The 24,018-nt window shown below is 33.7% G+C and overlaps 1 protein-coding gene across 1 annotated transcript; it reads right to left on the bottom strand.

Moving 5' to 3' along the window:
* Positions 1–14,310: 14,310 nt before the first annotated feature.
* LOC100789972 (receptor-like protein kinase HSL1) lies at positions 14,311–18,076 on the bottom strand. The gene is made up of 2 exons (XM_003533235.5): positions 15,322–18,076; positions 14,311–14,962 (listed from the first exon to the last, which is right to left on the bottom strand). The coding sequence occupies exons 1-2, from the start codon at positions 17,927–17,929 to the stop codon at positions 14,544–14,546; spliced, it is 3,027 nt and encodes a 1,008-aa protein (XP_003533283.1). The 5' UTR covers positions 17,930–18,076; the 3' UTR covers positions 14,311–14,543.
* Between the last annotated feature and the right edge of the window lie 5,942 nt (positions 18,077–24,018).

The following is a 24,018-nucleotide window of genomic DNA, read 5'->3' as shown; positions in this document are numbered from 1 at the left end:
TTCTTAAACCCTCATCTTGTAGCTGAAAGGTGCTGCCTTGTGATGGAAGGCTAAGTATCTCTGTTGGGAAATTCTGTTGGAACTTGATGTAAATTCTTAACTATCTATTTGAAGTTATTTTATGTGTTCATTGCTTCTATCTGCACTTAATTATTGCATGCTTTTGGTCTGATCACCCATTGGTGTGTAAAGTTAGGATTTTTAGAATTGGAAAATATATTAATCCTTAGAACTGGATAAAGCAGGGCTAGATAACTGCATTGCTAGGCATAGAGTGCAGGGTTTTAGTTTTTGATATGTTGTGATTTTAATGTTGTTCGATTAGGCTAAGTTCGACGAGACATCCGAGAATGAGGTTTAATTAGAATTAGTCCATTCACACGAGGAATCGGTGTTTGGTATTTTAGTCCTCAGCATAGAATACAGAAATAACATTAAATAGAGAAAAATATTTTAATTACATCAAGCGTTCAATAGAAGGACAAACATTTTAATCATCTGTTTTCTCTCCCGTTTTGATAAGGTTATTTGTAGTTCTTTTAGATTTACAACACATACATCTTTGATTTAAATCTGTTTACATGGCTTTATATCAATGTCTGCTTGTTGAATGAAACTTCACCAAATGACACAATTTCCCTGAGTTTGATACTCGATTTCTTACCGTTTTATTATTACTTTAACGATTCGGTACACTTTTTGATAAAGTTCGGGACTACCCTAGATCTCGAACAGCTCCCAACTATACACCACCTATGATTGTACCGGAGCCTGCCGAGAACATTACTAATCCTATCCCTGTTTGTACTAAGAATCATCCAACTCAACCCAATCAAACTCAAACCTATAACTCCAATTCTAGGGAGAAGGCCCAAAAAACTCTCGTTGACCACACGATAATTGGTTTTGGGCCCCATCCAGGATATACCTTTGAAGGGCATGCATTTTTTGGTGTCCCTGTGATGAACGCTCCTACAGCCTCTCAATAACACCCGTTATCACAACCCTTGCATTTCATGGGGGGAGAAAGGCCTTCCGCAATATTTAAGAAGGAAAAGATTAAGCATATGGAGGAGAGGCTACGTGCCAGCGAAGGAGGGGGAAGTTATGGTTTTGCCGACATGTCAGAGCTATGTTTAGTACCCGATGTGACTATTCTCTTGAAGTTCAAGGTTCCAGATTTTGATAAATACAAAGGGGTCGCTTGCCTTAAAAACCAACTAAGGATGTATTGTAGAAGGATGGGGGCTTATGCAAAGGATGAAAAGCTGCTGATGCATTTTTTTTAGGAAAGCCTAGCTAGGGCAGCTATTACCTGGTATACTAATTTGGAACCCTCTCAGATTCGCTTTTGTAGGGAAGAGCAATTCAAACAACACATGCATGAGGTTTACTAAGCTCTAGGTTGGGCAAGAATGATGTTAAGAGAAAAAAAAGTAGGAAGCAAATCTGCCAAATGCGAGCAAAGCAAAAGGAGACAAAAGATCTCCAAATTTTACAAGGAAGGCACAAAAGTGTAATAAGGATTAATGTATAAGACAAGTGAAGTAAAGCCAATCCCAAAAAGTTGAAATGAATAAAAGTACAAGCAAGACTCTCAAGGTTTTTACTCAATATAACCCTTAAACATTCTCTGAGCCTGTCTGATCCTTTCTTTCGTATCCCTCTTACCCTTGATCACATTACAAGCCTAATAAAGCCCATGTGGATCAAGGAATGACTAATTTTGTGTTTAATTTTGGATTCTGGAATGGAACCCGCACACGCTTGTGATTGTTAAAAAAATATAAAAATAAAATAAAAAACAATCCTCGAGGTTTTGCACTTGCACATTTGAGAAGAAAACTCATTCGACCAGGAGCTCGTGGAAAATGCCTAAAGACAATTGTGATAGTAGGGTACATCTGATGTTAGTTGCTCATGAAGACTCCTTAGGATTCCTTTTGAATCCAAAGGTGGCCTTTGTTATATAAATTCTTTTGGGATCATCCCATGTCATCAAGTTTTGACGGGATCGGCAGTCCCATGGCATAGCTCTATGATCTTAAATCATGAAAGTTTCACTTGGTCATATACCAAAGTGTAACAATCCATTTCCATCTTTCAATGGTGCACGCGTTCGGTCCCAAAGCCTTATATTTCCTTGTTGTGTAGAATAATTGAAGCTTTTAAACAAAAAGAAAGGGACGAACCCTAGGATCAATATTTCAGTTGATTGATTTAACGTAAAATGGCTCCATTGTCGTCATCCAAAATTGTCAAGTGATTAAGTCAAACAAAATATACACTTTGAGGGAGCCTTCGAAGGGATATGCAAAAGATAGGATGAGGTTGCATGAACTATCACATCTTTCAGAAAGAGGTAGTTAATCTGTGTTTTTCACTGTCATGAGCATTGCACAGTTTTCATGATTCAAAACCTTTTGAATTGCATTGCTAGATAGAAAGCCTACATTTATTGCATTTCAAGACAAAATTTGTACACCTTTGCATTCCAAAACTCATTCTCTATATCAAGCTATAAGTGCATAGATTTCTCTTTATATGCCAGTTTCCCAAATTCAATGTCCTATCTTTTGAGTTTGGGATGAGTGACCTTTTTAAAGAGTCAACCTCTTGCTTTCTTATACAGTTGAGCCCTTGGGTACTATTACCTATTGGCATGTTTCAACGTCCTTTGCTTTATGTTTTCACAAGACTCAACGTCCTCACCTTTATGTTTCATAGGACTCAACGTCCTTGCCTTTATGTTTCACAGGACTCAACGTCCTCTGCCTTTATATTTCACAGGACTCAACATCCTCCGACTTTATGTTTCCTTGGACTCAACATCCTCTGTCTTTATGTTTTCATAGGACTTAACATCCTCTGTCTTTATGTTTCCATAGGTCTCAACATCCTCTGTCTTTATGTTTCCAAATACTTTAATGTCTTCTATTTTTATGTTTTATATGACTTCAATGTCTTATGTTTTTATGCTTTTCAAAGACTTCAATGCCTTCCGTTTTTATGTTTTTTAAAGACTTCAATGTCTTCTGTTTTTATGATTTTCAAAGACTTCAATGTCTTCTATTTTTATGCTTCTCGGAGACTTCAATGTCTTTTATTTTTATGCTTTTCGGAGACTTCAATGTCTTTTGTTTTTATGCTTTTCAAAGACTTCAATGTCTTCTGTTTTATGCCTTCAAGACTTCAATGTCATCTATTATTATGATTTACAAGACTTCAATGTCTTCTGCTTTCATGATTTACAAGACTTCAATGTCTTATGTTTTTATGCTTTACAAGACTTTAATGTCTTCTATTTTTATGCTTTACAAGACTTCAATGTCTTCTACTTTCATGATTTACCAGACTTCAATGTCTTCTATTTTTATGCTTTACAAGACTTTAATGTCTTTTGTTTTTATGTTTTACAAGACTTCAACGTTTTCTATTTTTGTGATTTACAAGAATTCAATGTCTTTTGTTTTATGCCTTAGAAGACTTCATGTCTTCTGTTTTCTATGCTTTACATGACTTCAATGTCAATGTTCTCTACTTTTATGCCCTATAGGACTTCAAGGTCTTTTGTTTGGTATTATAAGACTTCAATGCACTTCTGTTTTATCAGTTTCACTATTTTGTTTTCTTTGGCGTGCGGCTTTGAATAGCAAGATCGCTCAAATGAAATTAGTGTCATTATTTTACTTATATTTTATTTTCAATAAAAGATAAGTAAAAGAGGGGCAACTATCAAATCTTAATTTCATCCGGGTATAATGCTTTTATCATTTTGGTATGGTGTTTTAATCACTACTAATCAAATTGTGGTGTTTGACACCGGTACAGCGTAAGACCAAGGGGTCGCTTAGGATTTTGATGGTTGTTTGTTAGATCTAAAAACAAAGCCACAAAGAAGGGTAAAATGGTCATTTCATAGATTTTTCTAACCCTAAATTCGCCCGGGCTAGCATCCAGCTCGCTCGGGCTAAGAGAAAACTTCATCCCTAAGAAAACTTCACCAAATGGCTTTTTCTATTAATAACCATGCAGGGGAATGGGTAGAGAGGTTCAGAATTGAAGAAATAGAGAAAAAAACACAAAAGGAGATGGAGAAGGAGAAAAGTAAAGCCGAGGCGCTGGAGAATTGTGACCGTTGATCACTTCCTTCATCATTTCTCTTATTAGTCTTGTGCTCTGCGCGATGATTGGTTAGTTTTTTCTTAAGGATCGGGTGTAATCTTTGTAGTCTTATGTATCCCTCTTGATATTATATATGTGTTAATATTTTCTACTCATTTATACATCAGTAATGTTAGAAAACGATTTATATATGTTAATCTTATTAGGATACTAAGGGTATGAGCGATGAAATCCAATCCTATGTTCCTTTTTTATTAATTTAAGTCGTTTCCATAATTTACATATTTCCGACATACTAAATTCCATAAGTTACGTATTTTCCATTGTCCTCGTGGTTTCGTTATTCTCTGTATTTTTACTATTTCTTTTACTTTACCATCACAATTTCCGTATTTCCTTCTCAAGTTTCTTGCATCATTGTTGGGGATAGTCGCGCTAAGTCTCAAACTTGCCTAGTAAATCTCCTAGGGCACTTTGTTTTCGTAGTGCACGACGCTGGGTCCTGGACTCGCCTTGTGCGCTATAGGATATTCTCCCTATTCGTAATAGGTGGATACGAACGATATCCGACCAATAAACAAAACCAAATAAAAAAATTAATTCACAACCAAACTTCTTTTCGTCAAATATCACTTGAGATCGTTTCAAGGTCCAATGCCTTAACGACTCCCTTCGCTTTTCAAAATTTAAATTGACGTTTCAAGGTCCAATGCCTTAACGGCTCTTTGTTTGCAATTAAAATAAATATTTCAAAAACATAAAATCAATTCAACATACAAACATTCAGACTTAAAAAACTACGTAGGTTTGATTTCCTTATTGCACCTGGGGATACATAGGAGCAAGGACAACACCCTTGTTGATTAAAAATAATAATAATAATAAATAAATACAAAAGAATTCACTACTCTTGGAAAAATAAATAATTTGGAAGTCACGTTTTTACTGCGCACTCGATTAAAGGTTGTCGTTCTTTGTGACGGGCGCATGGGGTGTTAGCACCTTTCCTATGTGTAAACAACTCCTGAACCCCTTCTTTTCAAAATTCGCAGATATTCTTTTTGGCTTTTCTAACGTTTCCTCAAATAAGCGTTGGTGACAACTCCCACTCGTTTTCTTCATAGAAGACAAATTTCTCTTTATTTTCTAAATCGTCGTCCCGTCGTTACGTAGGTTGCGACATATATGCATTAATCTTTTCTACTATTGGTAATTTCATTCTACTCATAATTCTTGATTCTATTTGATCACTAGTGTCATGAAATTGGATTTTAAGTGAGACTAAAAAGTAATCTTAGAATTTGAACCGAATGATTTTACTTTCACGATACGTTGCTAGGAATAGAACATAACATTTTGATTTCAAAAAGTACGAGAATATAATTGTAATGCTAGGATATTTACTGCATATACGAAAGGTCGATATTTAGTAAATATTCTTGGGTTCCAAGTGCGAGGAATCGACTTGGGATAACTATGTGTGCATCAGTAATGTTAGAAAATGATTTATATATGTTAATCTTATTGGGATACTAAGGGTATGAACAATGAAATTCAATCCTATGTTTTCTTAAATTAATTCAAGTCGTTATTATTATTTTTGTAATTTACGTATTTTCGATGCACTAAATTTCGTTATTTCCGTTTTTTTTCGTAAATACGTTATTTTTACTTTTCTTTTACTTAAAGTTGTTTTTAGTTAATCAAACCAAAACCAATAACATTCGATTAAATTTGTATATAACTATTAAACTAATAACTTTTATCCGAATGAATTAAGTAAACTCGAGTCTCTATGGAGACGAACTTTTTATAAATGTGAAACCTACAACAACAATTTGTACACTTGCCAAAAGTCTTAACAGAGACGCCAATTAGTAAATGACATAAGATCACATGTAATAGGTGACATGATCATTCCAAATTACACAAAATGGATATGGCATGGGAAATTGTCAGACATGCCTACAGTGTCTCACCCTGAGCCGGTTGATGTAGACATGGGACATCGTATAGAAGACATGATTTGCGATCTTGGGCAAGACAATTTTCTGCAAGCACATTCCTCTTTGTATGAGAAAATAGAAAATAATTCAAAGAAGCCTTTGTATTTCGAGTGCAAAGATTTCACAAGGTTGTCAATGGTATTAGCTTTGGTCAACTTGAAGGCATGATTTGGGTGGAGTGACAAGAGCTTCAATGAATTGCTTGTGTTATTGAAAAAATATGCTTCCTAAAGAATACACATTGCTAAAGAAACACTACGAGGCGAAGAAGATTTTATGTCCAGTTGGAATGGAGTAACAAAAAATCCATGCATGCCCTAATGATTGCATTTTGTACAAAAATGAATTTGCAAAAATGCGTATGTGTCCCACATATGGGGTATCACAGTACAAAGTGAAGGATGATGAATGTAGTGATGAAGCAACCACAAACGACAGTCGTCCAACAAATGTGTGCATTCCAATAATACCAAGGTTTAAGAGATTGTTTGCTAATGGACATGATGTAGAAAACCTTACATGGCATGCAGATGGCAAAAAAGTGATGGACTACTCTAACATCCGGCTAATTCTTCACAATGGAAAACAATCAATCGTTTGTATCCATATTTTGGGGAGGAGCCAATAAACCTAAGGCTTGGTCTTGCTTCGAATGGAATGAATCCTTTTGGTAACTTAAGCACTAACCATTGCTCATGGCCTGTTTTGCTGGTGATTTACAACCTCCCTCATTGGTTGTTGTTAGTCATTATTTACGACTAACTTTTGTATTGAATAGTTTCATTAAATTAACATCTTCCCCCCAATTTATGGTTCTTTTTGTATGAATTGTACATATTTTTATGTTTAGTTTGATTTTATTCAATAGATACTCCCATTTTGTGAATTAATGTTGATATCACTTTAGTTTCAGGCCAAAAGAAGAGAAGGTCTAATAGCTGGTGTCTCGCTAAGCGAGGCATATGCGCTTAGCGAGTGACATCCGCAAAGCGAGGCACTCAGCTTGCTTAACGCGTTGGGAAACCCTAGAAGAGGATCAGTCACATATGCCCGCGCCTAGGGCGCCACCAGCTTGCCCAGCGAGTCATTTGTTCATTCTCACGCTCAGCGCGCCCAGCTTGCTAAGCCAGAATTCACTAACTCACGCAAGCTCGCTAAGCGAGCCTTTAGAATCTGAAACGCCAATGAGCCTTTAAAACATTGAAGAGGGTGTAGAAAAAGAGAGAGTAAAAAAACAGAGCAAGAGGGGAAGCTAGAATGACAGAGCCTCAGCCTCTAAGAGAGTTTAGGTTAGAGGAGTGATTTTAGGGTTCTAGAGGTTGGAGGAGACATCCTCAACCATTTGTAGCCTTTATCTTTCCTCAAAATCTATCCTTTGTCCTGAAAGTTTATAACTTGTAATGGAAGGCTAAATCTCTTGTTGGGGAGTTCTGCTGAACCTTTGATGTAATATTCTCTTACTATCTATTTAAAGTTGTTTTTATGTGTTCATTGCTTCTATCTGTACTTATTTCTGTATGCTTGTGGCTTGATCACCCATTTGTATGCATAGTTAGGATTTTTAGAACTGGGAAGTGCTTTAAAGCCTTAGAACTTGATAGAGCAGGCTAGAGAACTGTATGTCTGGGGACAGAGTGTAATGATTTAGTTTCTATTATGTTGTAATCTTAATGCGACTCGTTTAGACTAAGTTTGTTGAGGGATCAAGGACGAAGTTTAGATAGAGTTAGGCCCATTCACTCGAGGGATCTTGGTTTGGGTAATTTATTGTCAACATAAGAACACTAAGACAACGTTAAATAGAGAAAAATATTTAGCAACATCAAAGTAAGTTCAGTAGAATAACCCAACGCTTTCACTTGATTGTTTTACTTTTCAACTTTTAGATATTTTAATCCGTAGTTAATTAGACTTTTAGACAAAAACCTTACTCAATATTTACTTGCTTTATACAAATATTTGCTCATTGAACATATATTTTCTGAATGAAACAAGTTCCTTGTGATTCGATACTCAGTTCTTACCATTTTATATTACTTGTGCGACTCAGTACACTTGCTGATTAGCATCGTGGATTATTATCGAAAAAGATTATTCCCGAACAAGTTTTTGTCGCAAAACAGTTGTGCATAAAGCAAAAGTACATTATGCTTTGTATGATGATAACAGGTTCAAGGCAGCCAGGGAATGATATTGATGTGTATCTGACTCATTGATTGAAGACTTGAGAAAATTGTGGGCAGATAGGATTGATGTGTGGGATGGGAATCTGCAGCAGACCTTCAAGTTGCGTGCAATGGTATTTTTGTACCATTAATCATTTTCTAGCATATGGGAATTTGAGTGGATACAGTGTCAAAGGACATCACACATGTCCTATCCGAGAGAAAAAATATGAGCTTCATCCAATTGAAACATGGAAAGAAGACAGTATATATCAGACACTGAAGATTTCTCAAACCTTATTACCTGTATCGATGATTGAAGAAAGCTTTTAATGGAAATCAAGAAAATGAAAGTGTGCCAAAATCATTAGTTGGAAAGAAGTTTATGATCAGGTGAAGGACATCGTAACTATCTTTGGGAAGACCCAAAATAAGTCATCATTTGAGACAAACATATGAAAGAAAAGGTCAATATTCTTTGATCTTCCATACTAGTCCAATCTTGATGTTAGACATTGTATAGATGTCATGCATATGGAGAAAAATAATTGTGATAGTTTAATTGACACCCTTCTAAACATTAAAGGCGAGACAAAGGATGCTTTGAAGTGTCATCAAGACTTGGTTGACATAGGTATACAAGAGCAGTTGCATTCGGTATCACAAGGTCGGCGAACGTATCTGCCCCCAACATGTCACACAATGTCAACAGAAGAGAAGATAAGTTTTTGTGAATGTCTGCAAAGTCTAAAAGTCTCACAAGGATACTCTTCAAATATCAAGAGCCTTGTATCCGTCAATGATCTGAAATTGGTTGGTTTGAAGTCTCATGATTATCATGTGTTAACACAACAATTATTGGCTTGTGTGAGCTGAGTAGGGGTTCACGAAATCTGGAATCTGGCATGGGACTGTAGAGAGAAAATATGTTTGAGGTCTCAATGTTCTTTCTTGAAAGTCTCAATCTCACCCCTCAACAAGACTACAATGCAACTAAGGAAGAAAAATAATAAAGGTGTGTCATAAAATGAGTAAGAAGAACTAAACAATAATTCCTCACGATTTGATAGACAACCTATACCTAACTTGGATAAAATTTTGAGCAAAACACTACAAAAAAGAATTGAGGTAAAATGAATCAAAATCTCTCTGATAAGATAAAATCAACTTAAACTTATACACTCATGAAAAAAGAAATGTAATTGATATTATCTCCTTAATTCATTTTATTTTGTTCTCCGATAAGGACTTGTTGAGGAGCTATCCAATCTGTCTCTTATTTTTTAAAAAAATGCAAAATCTCAAAGCTCCACTTTCCTATGTTATGGGTGTGAAAGAAATAATACACCAAAAAAAATTTACATAATTCATAGAACTCATACTTCTTACACTTTATTTCAATCTTTAAAAAAATATTCTATTTCTCTTCTATGTATTAATCTAATCTAAACCAAACATATCCTAAATCCATGAACAAAAGCGAAAAACTAATCAAGAAATTATGGACAAGCTATAGCCACTTGGCATGAATAGATCAACTTGAATGAGATTGCAATTGTACTAATCCAACTAATCCACAACCAGATCCTAATTCAGCAAAGCATCCCTGAGTCAACAAAATCCTCTAGAACCTTCTCCAATACAATTCCACTATCCCACATCATTGCTCCATTAGTCCAGGTGCCCCCTAGATCAAAAGTCCAAAATGCCCTGAATTCAACAATAGCCAATTAATGGTATGATGGTCATTTTACCAGTAAATCTTAAAACTAAAAACCAACTATTAGAAAAGACCTAAGCTATAGTAGAAGCTAGAGCACTAATGTGAATTATCTATGTCAACAACAGAACCATTACACATAAATAATAAAAAAAAAACAAGAATAGAATCACAAGTCTATATCCCTCAACCACCAAAGCATGCACAAACCAATCAAATACAGCAACAAACATTATAGTTAATCACTAATTTAATGAATAAGTAAGCTTTAACTAATGCAATGAGCAAGATAGCGTACCAAAGTGGAAGGGGATTGAAGAATGGAGAGAGAGTGGCCACAAGAGTCGAGTGAGAGTTGCAAGGAAGCTTGAGAGACAAAGGCTTTGGGTTTGGAAAGTGTGGGTTCCTAAACACCCCAAAGTAGCATCGTCTCCTCTGCAACAGATTCCTCATCACCAACCACCAACCGGACCTCACCACCGTAAGAACCCAACTTCACCATTTGCACCACTGCTTCTTCTTCCTCTTCTTCATTGTTGTTGGCCATGGTGTGGTCATTGTGGTATGGTGTCCTGTCACTCTCTGTTTAGGATTCAATTGGGTTTTGTTATGCCCTTGTTAGGTGTTTTGGGGCATTGAAATAATGCCCTTTGTTAATAGTATTGGCAATTGCTTTATGCATCCCAATTTTTGCTTGGTGCACCTCCAAATTTTTTAATGTCCCAGTCTTACCCTTTTCCCCTCTCTTCTTGCTCACTCTCTTCTTTTATCCATCTCCTCTTCATCGTATCACACTTTCTCATGGTGGCGATGAGTCTAAGCCTAAGGCCGGCATAGCGTAGGAGCTTGACAAAAGTTTGATGGTCGTCAACGAGAGAGAAGGTTGTGGAAGGGAGACACACAACTACGAAGGAGTCAAAGAGCATGGCCATATTGAAATGAAAGCTAAGATCGAATTCAGGAATCACAATTCCAAATTTAGTGATTTGGGATACATTTGTTTTTTGGATTACTCAATCCATAATGCATACAAAGCCATTTTAGATTGAGTAATCCAGAATACAAATATATTCCAAATTACTCAATCCAGAATGAAACCATACTTTGAACCTGAATTTGAAGTGTGAGGAGGTTGTGCTAGTGATGTAGAGGCACGAAGGAAAGGATTCGTGATGGTAGCGAGAAGGTGAGATGAAGTAAAGAGGAAGATAGAGAGAAGAAGAGAGTGAGCGAGGAGAGAAGAGTAGGGTGAGGACTTTACAAATTTTGGGGGGTGCACCAAGCACACAACTGGGTGTATAAAGTAATTGTTCCAATCACCCATGGACTTAAGGATTGGAAAAATGTGATATACTTTGTCTTAATGATAAAATAGGATTTGATTGGAGTAATTTTTTATTTTAGGTTTGTTTTACTAATTAAAAATCCACTCAAATTTGGTTGAATCTGAATGGAAAGTAAATATTAATGTGAAATGATAATAATATATCATCTCTTTTATTTTTTTGTCTAGATCAAATGTATTATTTATGGAAAGTTTTTGTTTGAGCCAAAATTTTTTTTCTCACAATTATATAATTGTGACTCAAATTTGAAATAACTGATTAAGCTAGAATAATCTCATCCAAGTTTATTCATATGTTGGATGGTATACACTATTTTAACCACACTCTTTATTATTAACTAAAATTTATTAAAACTTGTAAGAATAGTGGGACTTACTTTTAATTTAATGAGTTTTATTTATATTTTTTTAATATAAAATTTTAATAATTTTTATATTAAAAATTTTAATGTAATTTTTTTAATAATTTAATGTAGAGCATGTCAAAATGGTGCTGAGACGCTTGTTCATATGTTCTTTGGTTGTAAAAAATCGTGCAGGTTTGGTATCTTTGTTTCAAGGCCTAAATGGGAATTATCTTTTAATTTAAACTTATGTATCCATCATACAACAAATTGTAGGGCATTTTATCAATCATCAGAGATAAGTTGATTTGCGTTCTTCTACTTTTCAGCACTCAGCTTTCTGTTGCAACTTTTCTTTGATGTCTTTCATTTCATTTATAGTTTTTTTTTTTGGTTTGACTTTCCTTTCCATACCTATTTTTCAACGGTCAACACATCCTAGAATAACACAAAAGCCTGAAGCTGACTAGTTGAGGATTTGAGTCCATTCGTTAGTAGTTAGTACAGCGGCATAAATAATAGGTAATCATTATATTTGCAAAATCCACCAATTCATTGTTTGCATACCTAATTTACTTCCGTGACAACAGCCTAAAATACAAGTAAAAAAATTATGTAATATCAAAAGTTTATATTTAAAAGACCAGCTATACATTAATATCTCTTAATTTTAAAGATTTCATCAATATTTTTTATTTATCTCTATTTTTATTTTTTTTCTATCATATCATAAATCTTATCATATTTATAATTTTTTTTCTCTCACTAAATGTTAGATAATATTGTGAGTGTCCATGAAACATTTTCCTAGTCCAATAAGTTGAAGCCTTATTATTACAAAGAAGAATAATCTTATTGTGTGTGCTTTTTTTATTTGTAAGAGGATAAAGAAGTTTTTTTTTTAGGCCCAAATTAAAGTTGCAAGATTAGTAAAAATCAAGAATTAAAATGACCAAAATTATAGGTTTTATTAAAAGTTGTCTTTTTGTGTTAAACATAATAAAAAGTGATCTTATTCAGTTATTTGGTGTAAAAATATTTGATGCAAAAAATATTACTAAAATTTAACAATCATAGTGGGATAGGAATCACAACTCAAGTATTTGGCTTCATATTTTTGTTAGAGTCAATAATTATTTTTGTGAATGATCAAACTCAAATAATATCTAAATAATTTAATTTTCATTTTAATATATCAATCACTTGTACTTATCACTTGACTCCTAAAATACTTTTTAGATAAAAGTATTTAAATATAAGCTACATTATATTGAATTAACTTTTAACCAAAATAAAAACCATCTAAAAATTAGGTTCACAAATACTCACATAAACATACTAACAAAATGCAATAAAAAATTTCTCTTTTCTCTTTTTAGGAATGAACAATTTACTACTAATTAGCATCTAGCGTAGCTTTTTTTTTCCCCAATGATTCAGCCCAAACATATTTCGTAGTGAATTTTGAATTATTTTAATTTTTAACAAAATATTTATTTCTTGGAATATTTATATAAATATTATGATTATAAATTATTTTAAACATAAAATAAAATAAGCTTAATTGTCATACATTATCGATCAATTAAAAATTATCTTTCGAATAACATAAGTATAAAATTAAAAAAAAAATCATGATGTATGCCAATCTGATTAAATCACAGCGTAAAAAACTATTTACATTGTTTATATATTTTAATTAATTTCAAATAAAATTATCTAAATACACTTTCATACTCGGAAATAGTTAGAATAAAATAATATAATGAAGTTTATCCACCCCACTAAGCAGATATATGAGCACGTAGTTTATGATATTTTTATCAGTTGTTTCCAAGTTTGCAACCATCCCAGAATTCAGAGTCAATGCAATTTGGTCGTAAAGAGTATTACCAGTCAAGATCCAACATATATGAACAATTATTTAATGGCATATATTCTACACCGCACGTAGTTCCAACCTTATACAACTGAATTCAGCTGTCATCAACGATTGTCCACTGAAAAAAATTTCAATTTGGATTCTCTAGAGTGAGCATCGCACTACATAGATTTTTTCCCCCTCAAAATTATAACATTTGATTAAAAAATAAACCGTTAATAGCAAGATACAATACAACAAAGTCTATGCACCAAACTCGTCTAAACTTTTTGTAAAAAAAAAAAAAACAACAAAATTCAACACAATTATAGATAGCTATATTCTTTAATATTTGTTCATAGGAATTAGATTTGTAATCGCATATAAAAAAATATTTTCTTAGGCAGAGATGAAATTCACTTTCATAATATCTGTATCACAATAGAATTGATATCAATAGGAATACTTTGACATAGAAAAATGAAAAAAAAAAAAAAAACAAGTGATAAAATATCTATACATGAATATATATAAAAACTTTGTTGATATTATTTAATTTCTTTGGTGTACAATAATGATAAAAATAAGATTTGAACCTTAAACTTTATGCAAACTATCCAAATCTTTTTTTAATAAATCAACCTTTATAATAGTTTATTAATATTTTTTTTTATCTATAAGAATTAAATACGGTGTCAAGAATTTATAACACTTGCATCTCTGGAAATTAGATTCCCATATTACTTTAGTTATAACTCTACATTTTATTTTCTAAATTATATTAATTACATTGATTATAACACCACATTTAACCTATTATATTCTATACAACAATCCTGTGACAACTAATTAACCCACATTTCATTTTCAACACAAAATCCATTGCCTCAAATTGCTGAGAACCTATTTCCCCATCCTAAAATCCTATGTGCTAGAATTTTCACTAACTTGGCATCCTAGGGAATCCAATTTGTTAGTCATTCACTATGATCAGCAACATTCAATCTAGTTTCCTTTTCTGAACTCTTGAGAAGGGGAATAGCATCATAGTAGTGGCCAAATTTCTTCTGATCTCCATAAGCAAATGGTTCTCCTAAGCTTTTCAATATTTGTAGTGCCTCCCTCATGGAAGGCCTACTAGCAGGCAGTGTAGCAGTGCACAAGACCCCAAGTTTGAAAACAGTGCACATTTCATCTGAGTAAATGGCTTCCATGACATCTTTGTCTAGCAATTCTTCAACATTACCTCCAATAAGAACGTGACGCCAAGCCCATTCGGAAAGAGATGAGTGTTGGTCTCCATAATTTGCTTCCTTACCAGTTGTCAGTTCCAATAGGACTACCCCAAAGCTAAACACATCAATCTTTTCACTAACTCGTGTTGTTTGAACATATTCTGCAATTCAAATATGAAGAATCACATTGAGAACAAACTTGTATGCCCTTGGAGAAAAAGGAGTAAACCTCTAGTTCATGCTAAGATTATAAGTATCGCTGTGTCAGTCACTTTAGTTTCTAGCTTTACAAAACCTTCACTTTAGTCTTGAGTTTGCAAAGACAGACTAAAGTGAAAATTTTGTCAAGTCATGAACCAAATATTTCAATCTTATAATTTTAGGGACTAAAACAATGGTTTACAGGCACACACAGAATATAACTAAGCTAGAGCAATATATAATTTGTTAGTTAGGAAGCAAAAAGATTAAGCAAAAGCAAATAAAATTAGGAAACAAAAAAAATTGGCATGTCACTCACCTGGAGCAATATAGCCAAATGAGCCAATCACAGATGACATAGTGTTAAGTTCCCCTGGCTTGATTAACATCTTAGCTAGTCCAAAATCAGCAACTTTTGCATTGAATTGAGTATCCAAAAGGATGTTGCTTGCTTTTATATCTCTATGAACAACAGGTGGTGAACAGTCATGGTGCATGTAGCTCAAACCTTGAGCAATTCCAATGGCTATTTTCAACCTCTTTGGCCAATCAAGGACCACTTTACTGACTGAACCTGACTGAACCTTCTTATGCAGCCAGTTATCTAGGCTGTGATTTTCCAGATACTCATACACAAGGAGCATAGAATCCTCGTTAGAGATACAACACATCAACCTCACAATGTTGGTATGACGAATATTGCTCAGTATTCTAACTTCTGCACGGAAAGAATTCTCGAGCTTCTTGTCTAACTTTTTGTTATTCCAAATCTTTTTCACAGCAACACAGCCTGAACCAACATCAATGCGGTATACTATACCATATCCACCACTACCAATAATGTTTTGTTCTGTCATTGATGAGACAATGCTTGATTCTGTGAAATTAAGCCTCTCAAAGGAAATGAGCTTCCATGAGTTAACCAATCCTTGCTTTCTTTTTCTGTGAAATCTAATAAACAAGAGTGATGCCAAAAGGGCCAGTAACAAGGCTACTACCACCAAACTTATAACCAAACCAAAAGACCAAGATGAGCCTTTGTTTGTTCTTTGAAGGCCAGAATTGCATAAGGTAAGGTTCAGTGCTGGTGTATCAGCACAAAGACCAGAATTGCCCAAAAAGCTACTAGCAAACACAGAATTTTCAAATTCACTTGGAATCCTCCCAGTCAAATGATTAAAAGACAAATTGAGATTGGTGAGTCTAGGGGGTAGAGAAGGAACTAGGCCAGAGAATTCATTTTCTGATAGATCAAGTTGACTAAGGGCAGGTAACTGACCAATTGCATTAGGGATTTGTCCAGAGAGTTGGTTTTGGCTCAAATTTAGAGTTACTAAGGATTTCCATGATATTATATCTGATGGAAGTGCCCCACTGAGTTGGTTCTGATCAAGCAACAAGGTTGTTAACTTAGGAAGAGCCGTTAGCTTCCATGGAATACTTCCATTAAAATTGTTCTTACTTGCATCAAACACTACCAAATTAGTCCATGATGATACTCCACTTGGAATTCCACCAGAAAATTGGTTGTAACTTATCTCAAACCTTGAAATATTCCAAGATAGCCTTTCAGGAAGCACACCAGTGAACTTGTTACGGCTCACCATGAAATTTGTCAAATTGAAAGATGTCCAAAGACCACTAGGAATGTTACCAGAAAACTCATTGTTGTGAACTTTCAAATCCAGTAAACCACTGCAATTTCCTAGTAATTCTGGCAACTCACCACTCAGATTATTGTCATAAACAGACAAGCTAAGTAACATCCCATGATAGCACAAATTCTCTGGTAACTTCCCAGTGAAACCATTAGATGCAATCATAAAGGTTTGAAGCTTTGAGTAACGGCCAAAATCAGGAGGAAGAGTACCTGATAAATTGTTGAAAAACACGCGAAAATCTTTGAGAGCTGGAAGATTGCCAAAGCTTTCTGGTATCACACCTGACAAGCCATTCAAGGACAAACTCAACCATGATAACTGTTGGAGCTTTCCAAAAGCATCAGGTATTTTCCCTGTAAGATTGTTCCTTGCAAGATCAAGATAGACCAAGTTCAATGCCTCAACCACACTTGGTATCTCCCCAGAGAGACTATTTGCATAAAGAAGGAGTGAGGTCAGATTCTTCAGCAAGAACAAACCATTTGGAATTCCTCCAGCTAAGCTATTATTTGACATATCCAGCATCTCCAAGGTCACCATATCTCCAATGTTCTTTGGGATTTCCCCAACCAAATTGGTTCCATACAGATAAAACACCTTCAATTTGTTGAACTTGGTCAAGTTCCAAGGCAACTTCCATTCAGGAAACAAGAAGTTAGAGGACAAGTCCAGGTACTCAAGGTTGGACAAGCCATCAATCTCAGCAGCAACAGTGCCATTCAATAGGCAATACTGAAGCTTAAGTTGTCTCAATTGCTTCAACTTTGCAATACTAGAAGGAACATCACCATGGAAGTTGGTGGAGCCAAGGTTGAGATATTGCAAATTAGCACCCAATTTGTCAATGTCATGAGGAACCTTGCCATCAAAGTTGTTCCTTGAGAGGTCTAGGTACTCCAACTTGGAGCAGTTGTAGAGGGATGTGGGGAATTCACCAGGGATGAAGTTGAAGCTGAAGTCAAGGTGTGTGAGGTTGGTGAGGCCACAGATGAAGGTTGGTATTGTTCTGTTGATGTTGGATTGGGAGAGAGTGAGGGAAGTGACTGAGTTTGTGGTGCATGTGATCTCTGACCAAGAACAGTGAGAGGAAGTTGAATTCCAGTGGGAGAGGAATGGAGGGTCTTGGAGGTATTGCTTTATGTTAAGCAAAACTGCATGTTCTTGATCATACAAAGATTGTGAGCTTGTGTGACCAAGCAAGAAGAACAAGAGAAGAAAAATGCGACATGGAAATTTCTTACATGATTGAGCTATTGGCATTGCCATCTAGTGTGTGCAGAGAGAGAGAGAGAGGGGAATTTTCTGGGTTTGCAGTGTAAGTATGTTAATGTGCTGCAAAGTGCAAAGAGAGGAGAAGGATGATTTTGGTCAGCACTGTTGTGATGAACTTTGAATGTGTACACGGAAAAGTCAAAAATGGTTGGCTTGCTTTGAGACAATTCACACGTTACTGTACCTTATGGGTTATTTTTACAATTTTTTTGCCATATTATTATATTTTGAATTCTAATAAGGAATAACTTAAGGATATAAGTTGAAAACTCAATATCAAATAAACATGTTGTTTAATTATATGCTCCGATCTTACTGTCAAAAAAAGGTATATGTGTCCGGAGGGTCGGACTCTGATCTATAATAATGAAAGTGTGCAACATTTGCCCATGGCTCTAATTAAGAGATATCTGAATACCCCCAAAAAAAGAATATTATTTGAAAATGATGAATAATTATTTTTAAAAAAATGTTAAAAGTAAATAAAAAATTTGATGATAGTATACTATTTATAATGTTTTTTTTTAAAAAAAAAGAGCTTCGTATTTTTAATAAAAAGTTATTATTTTTATTTTTGTCTAAAACAATGCCTTATGTTATTTGTTAATAATTTAATTATCTATTAAGAAAAAAAATTAGAAAATTAATGTGTCATTCTAATATAAGTTTTATCAAATTTATTATTTAGTGTCACCAAGATAACGTCCTAATTTTATAAACTTTCAGTTAAAAAATTATAAACTTTGGGGAAATTAATTTAATAGTAATAAAATTATAAACTTTGGGGAAATTCATTTAATAGTAATAAAATTATAAGAAGCTTCTACGTAATAGTTATATATGATGTCAAAGTAGCAAGAACAACTTTCGATGATGGTGACGTTGACAAGAACCATCAGGTGTGAAACACAAGTCGATAATTACCAATAAAATAAAAAAAAATAATGGTATTTGTAGTCCTTAAAAAATAAGTTAATTTTGATTTTATTTTTCAATTTTTAAAATTATTGATTTTATTTTTTTATATTTTCAAATCATTAATTTATGTGCATTGTTAATATAATTTGTTTGGATAAATAATTATTTTAATATTAAATCAGTTTGATATTTTAAGTTGATAACAAATGATAATTTAGTTCTTTGAATTTGAATGATAGAAAATTTTGATTTAATCTTTAAATATATAAAAAAAATTACAATAATTTAAAATTAAGTTATATGTCGTATTTTAAGTGATTAATTTAATATTAAGTTATATTTTTTTAAAAGATGAATTTAATAATCTCATAATTATTTGTATAACATAAATAATATGACATTCATATCATTAACATCTGACATCCACACGAGTGTTATCCTACAAATTTTGCATCCATCACTTTTTTTTGGTAAAGGTTTTAGGTTTTTTGGTACAGGTTGCATGCTTCACTTTGAGTGCTATCCAATATTATGAAATAGATTAAACAGATTAACTATAAAATATTTAAAATACTTTTTTTTAATAAATCTTTCATAAATAACTTTACATGTGTGAAAACTAAATAAAGAAAAATTCACATTAAATTTCTCTAAAACTTTGCCGTAGACCTAGTAATTTCTAGAATTTTTTGTCATCTCTGACAATTTCATAACCTGGCTTCCTCAATGAAAAAGATATTAAGAAAAATGATTTCTTCTTTCAATAATTTAGTTTATCTATTCACCTTGCTTACGAAATTAGCTTCAAGGTTCCAATATCCCCATTAATAAATTTAGGTTAGCCACCGCACGCACAAAACTTTGAATCAAATCCAGCAGACACCAGTAATAGTTCATACGTCACATTATTATTAGGTTATATTACTCTCACACTTTATAAGTTTTAATATTTCTGTTTATATATTTTTTTAAAATTTTCAATGTATATAATTACATTAAAAATTAGGAGAATACTGTATTAAAATAATATATGGTATTATATTATTATTTAAAGTAATAACAGGTTTGTATATATAAAATTAAAAAATGAAAAATATTAAGTAAAATTTGTTAAATCTCAAAAAGTATAAATATAATTTGCCCTTATAATTATCATAATATGATAATCTAGATATCAAAGAACATAGAATTGTTTTAATTATTATTATTTCAAGTTTCTTTTGGCGTTTGGATTGCGTGATGAAATTGTTGGCATCTAGAATGTGACAAATGCTTTCATCTAACACGAAGAGAACATGATAACGGATCGAATAAAAATACTTTGTTTTCCTAAATTGTTTAACACTTGTACAATCAAAATTATTTATATCTAAAAAGGATCGTAAGAACACAACAAAGATTACACAGTAAATAATAAATATAAGAATTTAACATGGTTTGACATTTTTTAGTCTACGTCCATGGAACCGTCTCAAAAATATTTCTTTATTACAAAAATAATTACAAGATTGTAACTCATTTTAAATAGTGTATCACTCCATCGAGTATCTCACTCAATGGTTACAAGAAATGATAACATTTTCACACAAAGACATCTTTCTTTCAACAAAGTGACTTTATTTCACAATCTTTCTTCTCACACACTCTCTTCATGTATGTCTTTTCCACTATTTCTTTTCTCAATTTATAGTGAAAATTATCACTAACTATAATAAATAATTTTTCTTGGAAGTTGAAACAAAAACAACTTTTAATGCATCTATTCAAATAAGTTTCATCTAGTAAAATGTAATCTTTTACTTTACATTTAAGCAACCTAAATCTTAATGATAAAAATTCAATTCTCAATATGCATTAAATGTACCTTATCTTTTGGCTTGGAAATCTACAATTATCCCCCTCAAGCCAAAAGAGAAATATCTTTCGATTAATTTAAAAGTGAACAAATTTCCCCTCCAATGAAAGTATCTCCTAACACTTCTACAACATTAGAAAACTTCACTTTCTTCTTCACTTTGCTATCATGGTTTCTCTTTAAGGCTTGTCCATCCAAATATCAAAGGTTACCTTTATTTTTTTGTCCTCACAACACCAAATGTCTTCTCTTGTATACATTGCATCCCCACTTTAAACCAACATACTTGTACCCTTGTGATGTCATCTCCCCAATAGAAATCATATTGACAACGACAGAAAGTATAAACCTCACATTTGAGAAAGTTTGGATAGCATCATCATGGAGCTTCATCCTCACACTCCCCATGTCTTCAACCTTCATTTTTCCACCATTCCCTAACTTGAAATGGTCGAATTCTCTATCGATTTTCAAAGTATCAAACATCTCTCGATCTCTGCAAATGTGTTTTGAGGCAGCAAAATCCATCACCCATTTTGTTTTAGCAACCTCATCGTTTGTTGCCAAAAACACATCATCTTTATCTTCAACACTTTTTACTATATTAGTTTGGGAGTTGGTGCCATCTTTGTTCATATCTCTTAATTTCTTCAAGTCCTCCTTTATTTGTTTGCACCTCACTTGCACATGACCAATCTCACCGCAATAGTAACATTGTATATTACTCATATCTCGTTGCAGACGTGATTGTAATTTTATTCTTCCTCTTAGCCCATCATGTTTCCTTGAATGATTCCTCCCTTGCTCAGACTCCATCACAGCTATTACATGGTGTTCATCATCAACATTTTTAATTCTCATCATTCTCTCATTTTCTCTAAGAGCGGCAGTCACCTCATCCAATTTCAAAATTGATCTTTCCACAAGCAACGTTTGAACCAAAGCTTTGAATGACCTTGGTAGTGAGGCCAACAACAATAGTGTCTGCTCCTCATCAGAGAGTTTATCATCTGTATTCATCAATTGACTTACTAGCTGATTGAACCTGTTGATGTGATCATGAAAATCTCCTCCTATCTCCATTTTGAGTTGATACAACTCCATCTTCAAACAAAGACGATTGGTTAGCAACTTTGGCGCATAGATATTCTCGAGCTTCTCCCATAAGGCCTTCGATGTTGACTCCTTCAACATGTTATGTTTTATCTCGAGAGCAAGGGCTAACCGAATCGTGCTCACAGTCCTCCTTTGGATCTTAGTCCACTCGATTTCATTTATAGAAACCGACCTTTTATCTTCTAACGCCTGATCAAGATCTTGCTGCACCAAACAATCTTGAATAATACTCTGCCAAATCATAAAATTTATTTTTTTGTCAAACAACGGTATCTCGAACCTTTGTGTGCTCTCGACCATAGCTCTGATACTACTTTTGGGTAACCAACGCTCCCACAAACAAAATTACCCACATCCACAAAGGATTGTGAGAGCACAACAAAGATTACATCGTAGAAAAAATAATAACAAACACAAGAATTTAACATGATTTGACATCTCTCGCTTACGTCCACGGAATCGTCTTAAAAGTATTTACTTATCACAAAAATGATTACAAGATTATAATTCATTCTAAATAGTGTATCACTCTATAAATCCAAGTACCCCACTCAATGATTACAATAAATGATAACACTCTTACACAAAGATACTTTTATCTCAACAAAGTGACTTTGTTTCACAACCTCTCTTCTCACACATTCTCTTTTCATGTGTGTCTTCTCCACTAATTCTCTTTTCTATTTATAGTGAAAATTTCCACCAACTATAATAAATAAGTTCTCTTGAAAGTTGAAACAAAAACAACTTCCAATGCATCCATTCAAATAAGTTTCATCTAGTAAAATGCAATCTTTCACTTTACATTTAAGTCACCTAAACTTTAGTAATAAAAATTCAATTCTTAATATGTATTAAATGCATCTTATCTTTTGACTTGAAACTCTACATAAATAAATAGTTACTTAATCTTTACTCTTTTGTTATGTCACACTAAATTAAAGTGCTAGAAAAATAATATTTTAGATAATCTGAACACAATCAAACAATGATGACAATGGAAGTGCATAAAAGTTCCCTAACCTTGTATTTGGACGGAGGATTTGAAAATTTCTAGAAAATTTAAATATACAACATTTTAATTGTCTTGATTTAAATTCCTTTCATTTTGTAAATATTTTGTTTGGATGAAGTAATTTAATTTCTTGTATTTTAATTTTCTTGTTTGGATAAAGTAATTCAATTTCAATGAAATTTAAATTTTCATTTTTAAATATTTATTTTTTAAAAAAAGTGTTGATAACATCCCCAGCCACAACCCCTTCTAAACCAAAATCAATTGCACCTGTTGCTTTTCCCACTTCATCTCCACCAGCTTCATCCCCCAATGCTACAACCGCAACCCCTCCTGTTTCATGTCCCATGGTAGCATCTCATCCGTCTAAAGCTGCTGCTCCAGCTCCAACAACCACTCCCCCGGTGGCCACACCTCCCGCGACCACTCATTTTGCGGCTACACCTCCTACTGTGACACCTGTGAGCTCGTCGTCAGCGCTAGTTCCGGTGAGTTCTCCACCAGCGCTTGTTCCAGTGAGCTCTCCCCCTGCACTGGCACCGAAAACTTCGACACTCGTGGTAGCACCCAGCGTTGAGGTTCCCGCTCCCAAGTCGAAGAAGAAGACGAAGAAGAGTAAGAAGCACACTGCACCAGCACCGTCGTCGGCATTGCTTAGCCCTCCACTCCTCCGATGGAAACTCAAGGATCAAGCCAGGATGCGCCGTCTCCTAAAAAAAGGTGTGAGAGAGAAAACGAAGGGGCCTATAGTACGGTGTGAGAGGAGAAAAGTTCAAATTCTTACCATTATTGTGGAATTTCAATTCCTATCATTTTAGTCTATTAAAATTCTTTTAAAAAATGATGTCATTTTAAATTTTTTAAAATCCTATATCCAAACAAGTAAATTATGATAAGAGTATTTTAAATTCACTAAAAAAATAAATTGCCTTATTTAAATACCCCATCCAAACACAAAGTCAGAATTTTTCAAAAAGAAAAACTTAACGAATACAAATATATCAAAATTTAGAATATTCATCAATTATAATAGTCTAATTCCACCAAGCATTTCTATGAAAAATTTTCGAGATAAATGCTAAATCTATCAACTACAAAAATTAATGCGAGCTGACCCATACCATACCTAATTTCTTAAGGCTTCGAAAATGAGAAACACGGTGGGTTGTAAAAGGGAAC

Source organism: Glycine max, chromosome 9, assembly GCF_000004515.6.
Source record: "Glycine max cultivar Williams 82 chromosome 9, Glycine_max_v4.0, whole genome shotgun sequence".
NCBI classification, from domain to species: Eukaryota; Viridiplantae; Streptophyta; class Magnoliopsida; order Fabales; family Fabaceae; genus Glycine; species Glycine max.
The sequence above is the reverse complement of the archived record's forward strand: the minus strand, read 5'-3'. Positions and strand labels throughout refer to the sequence as shown.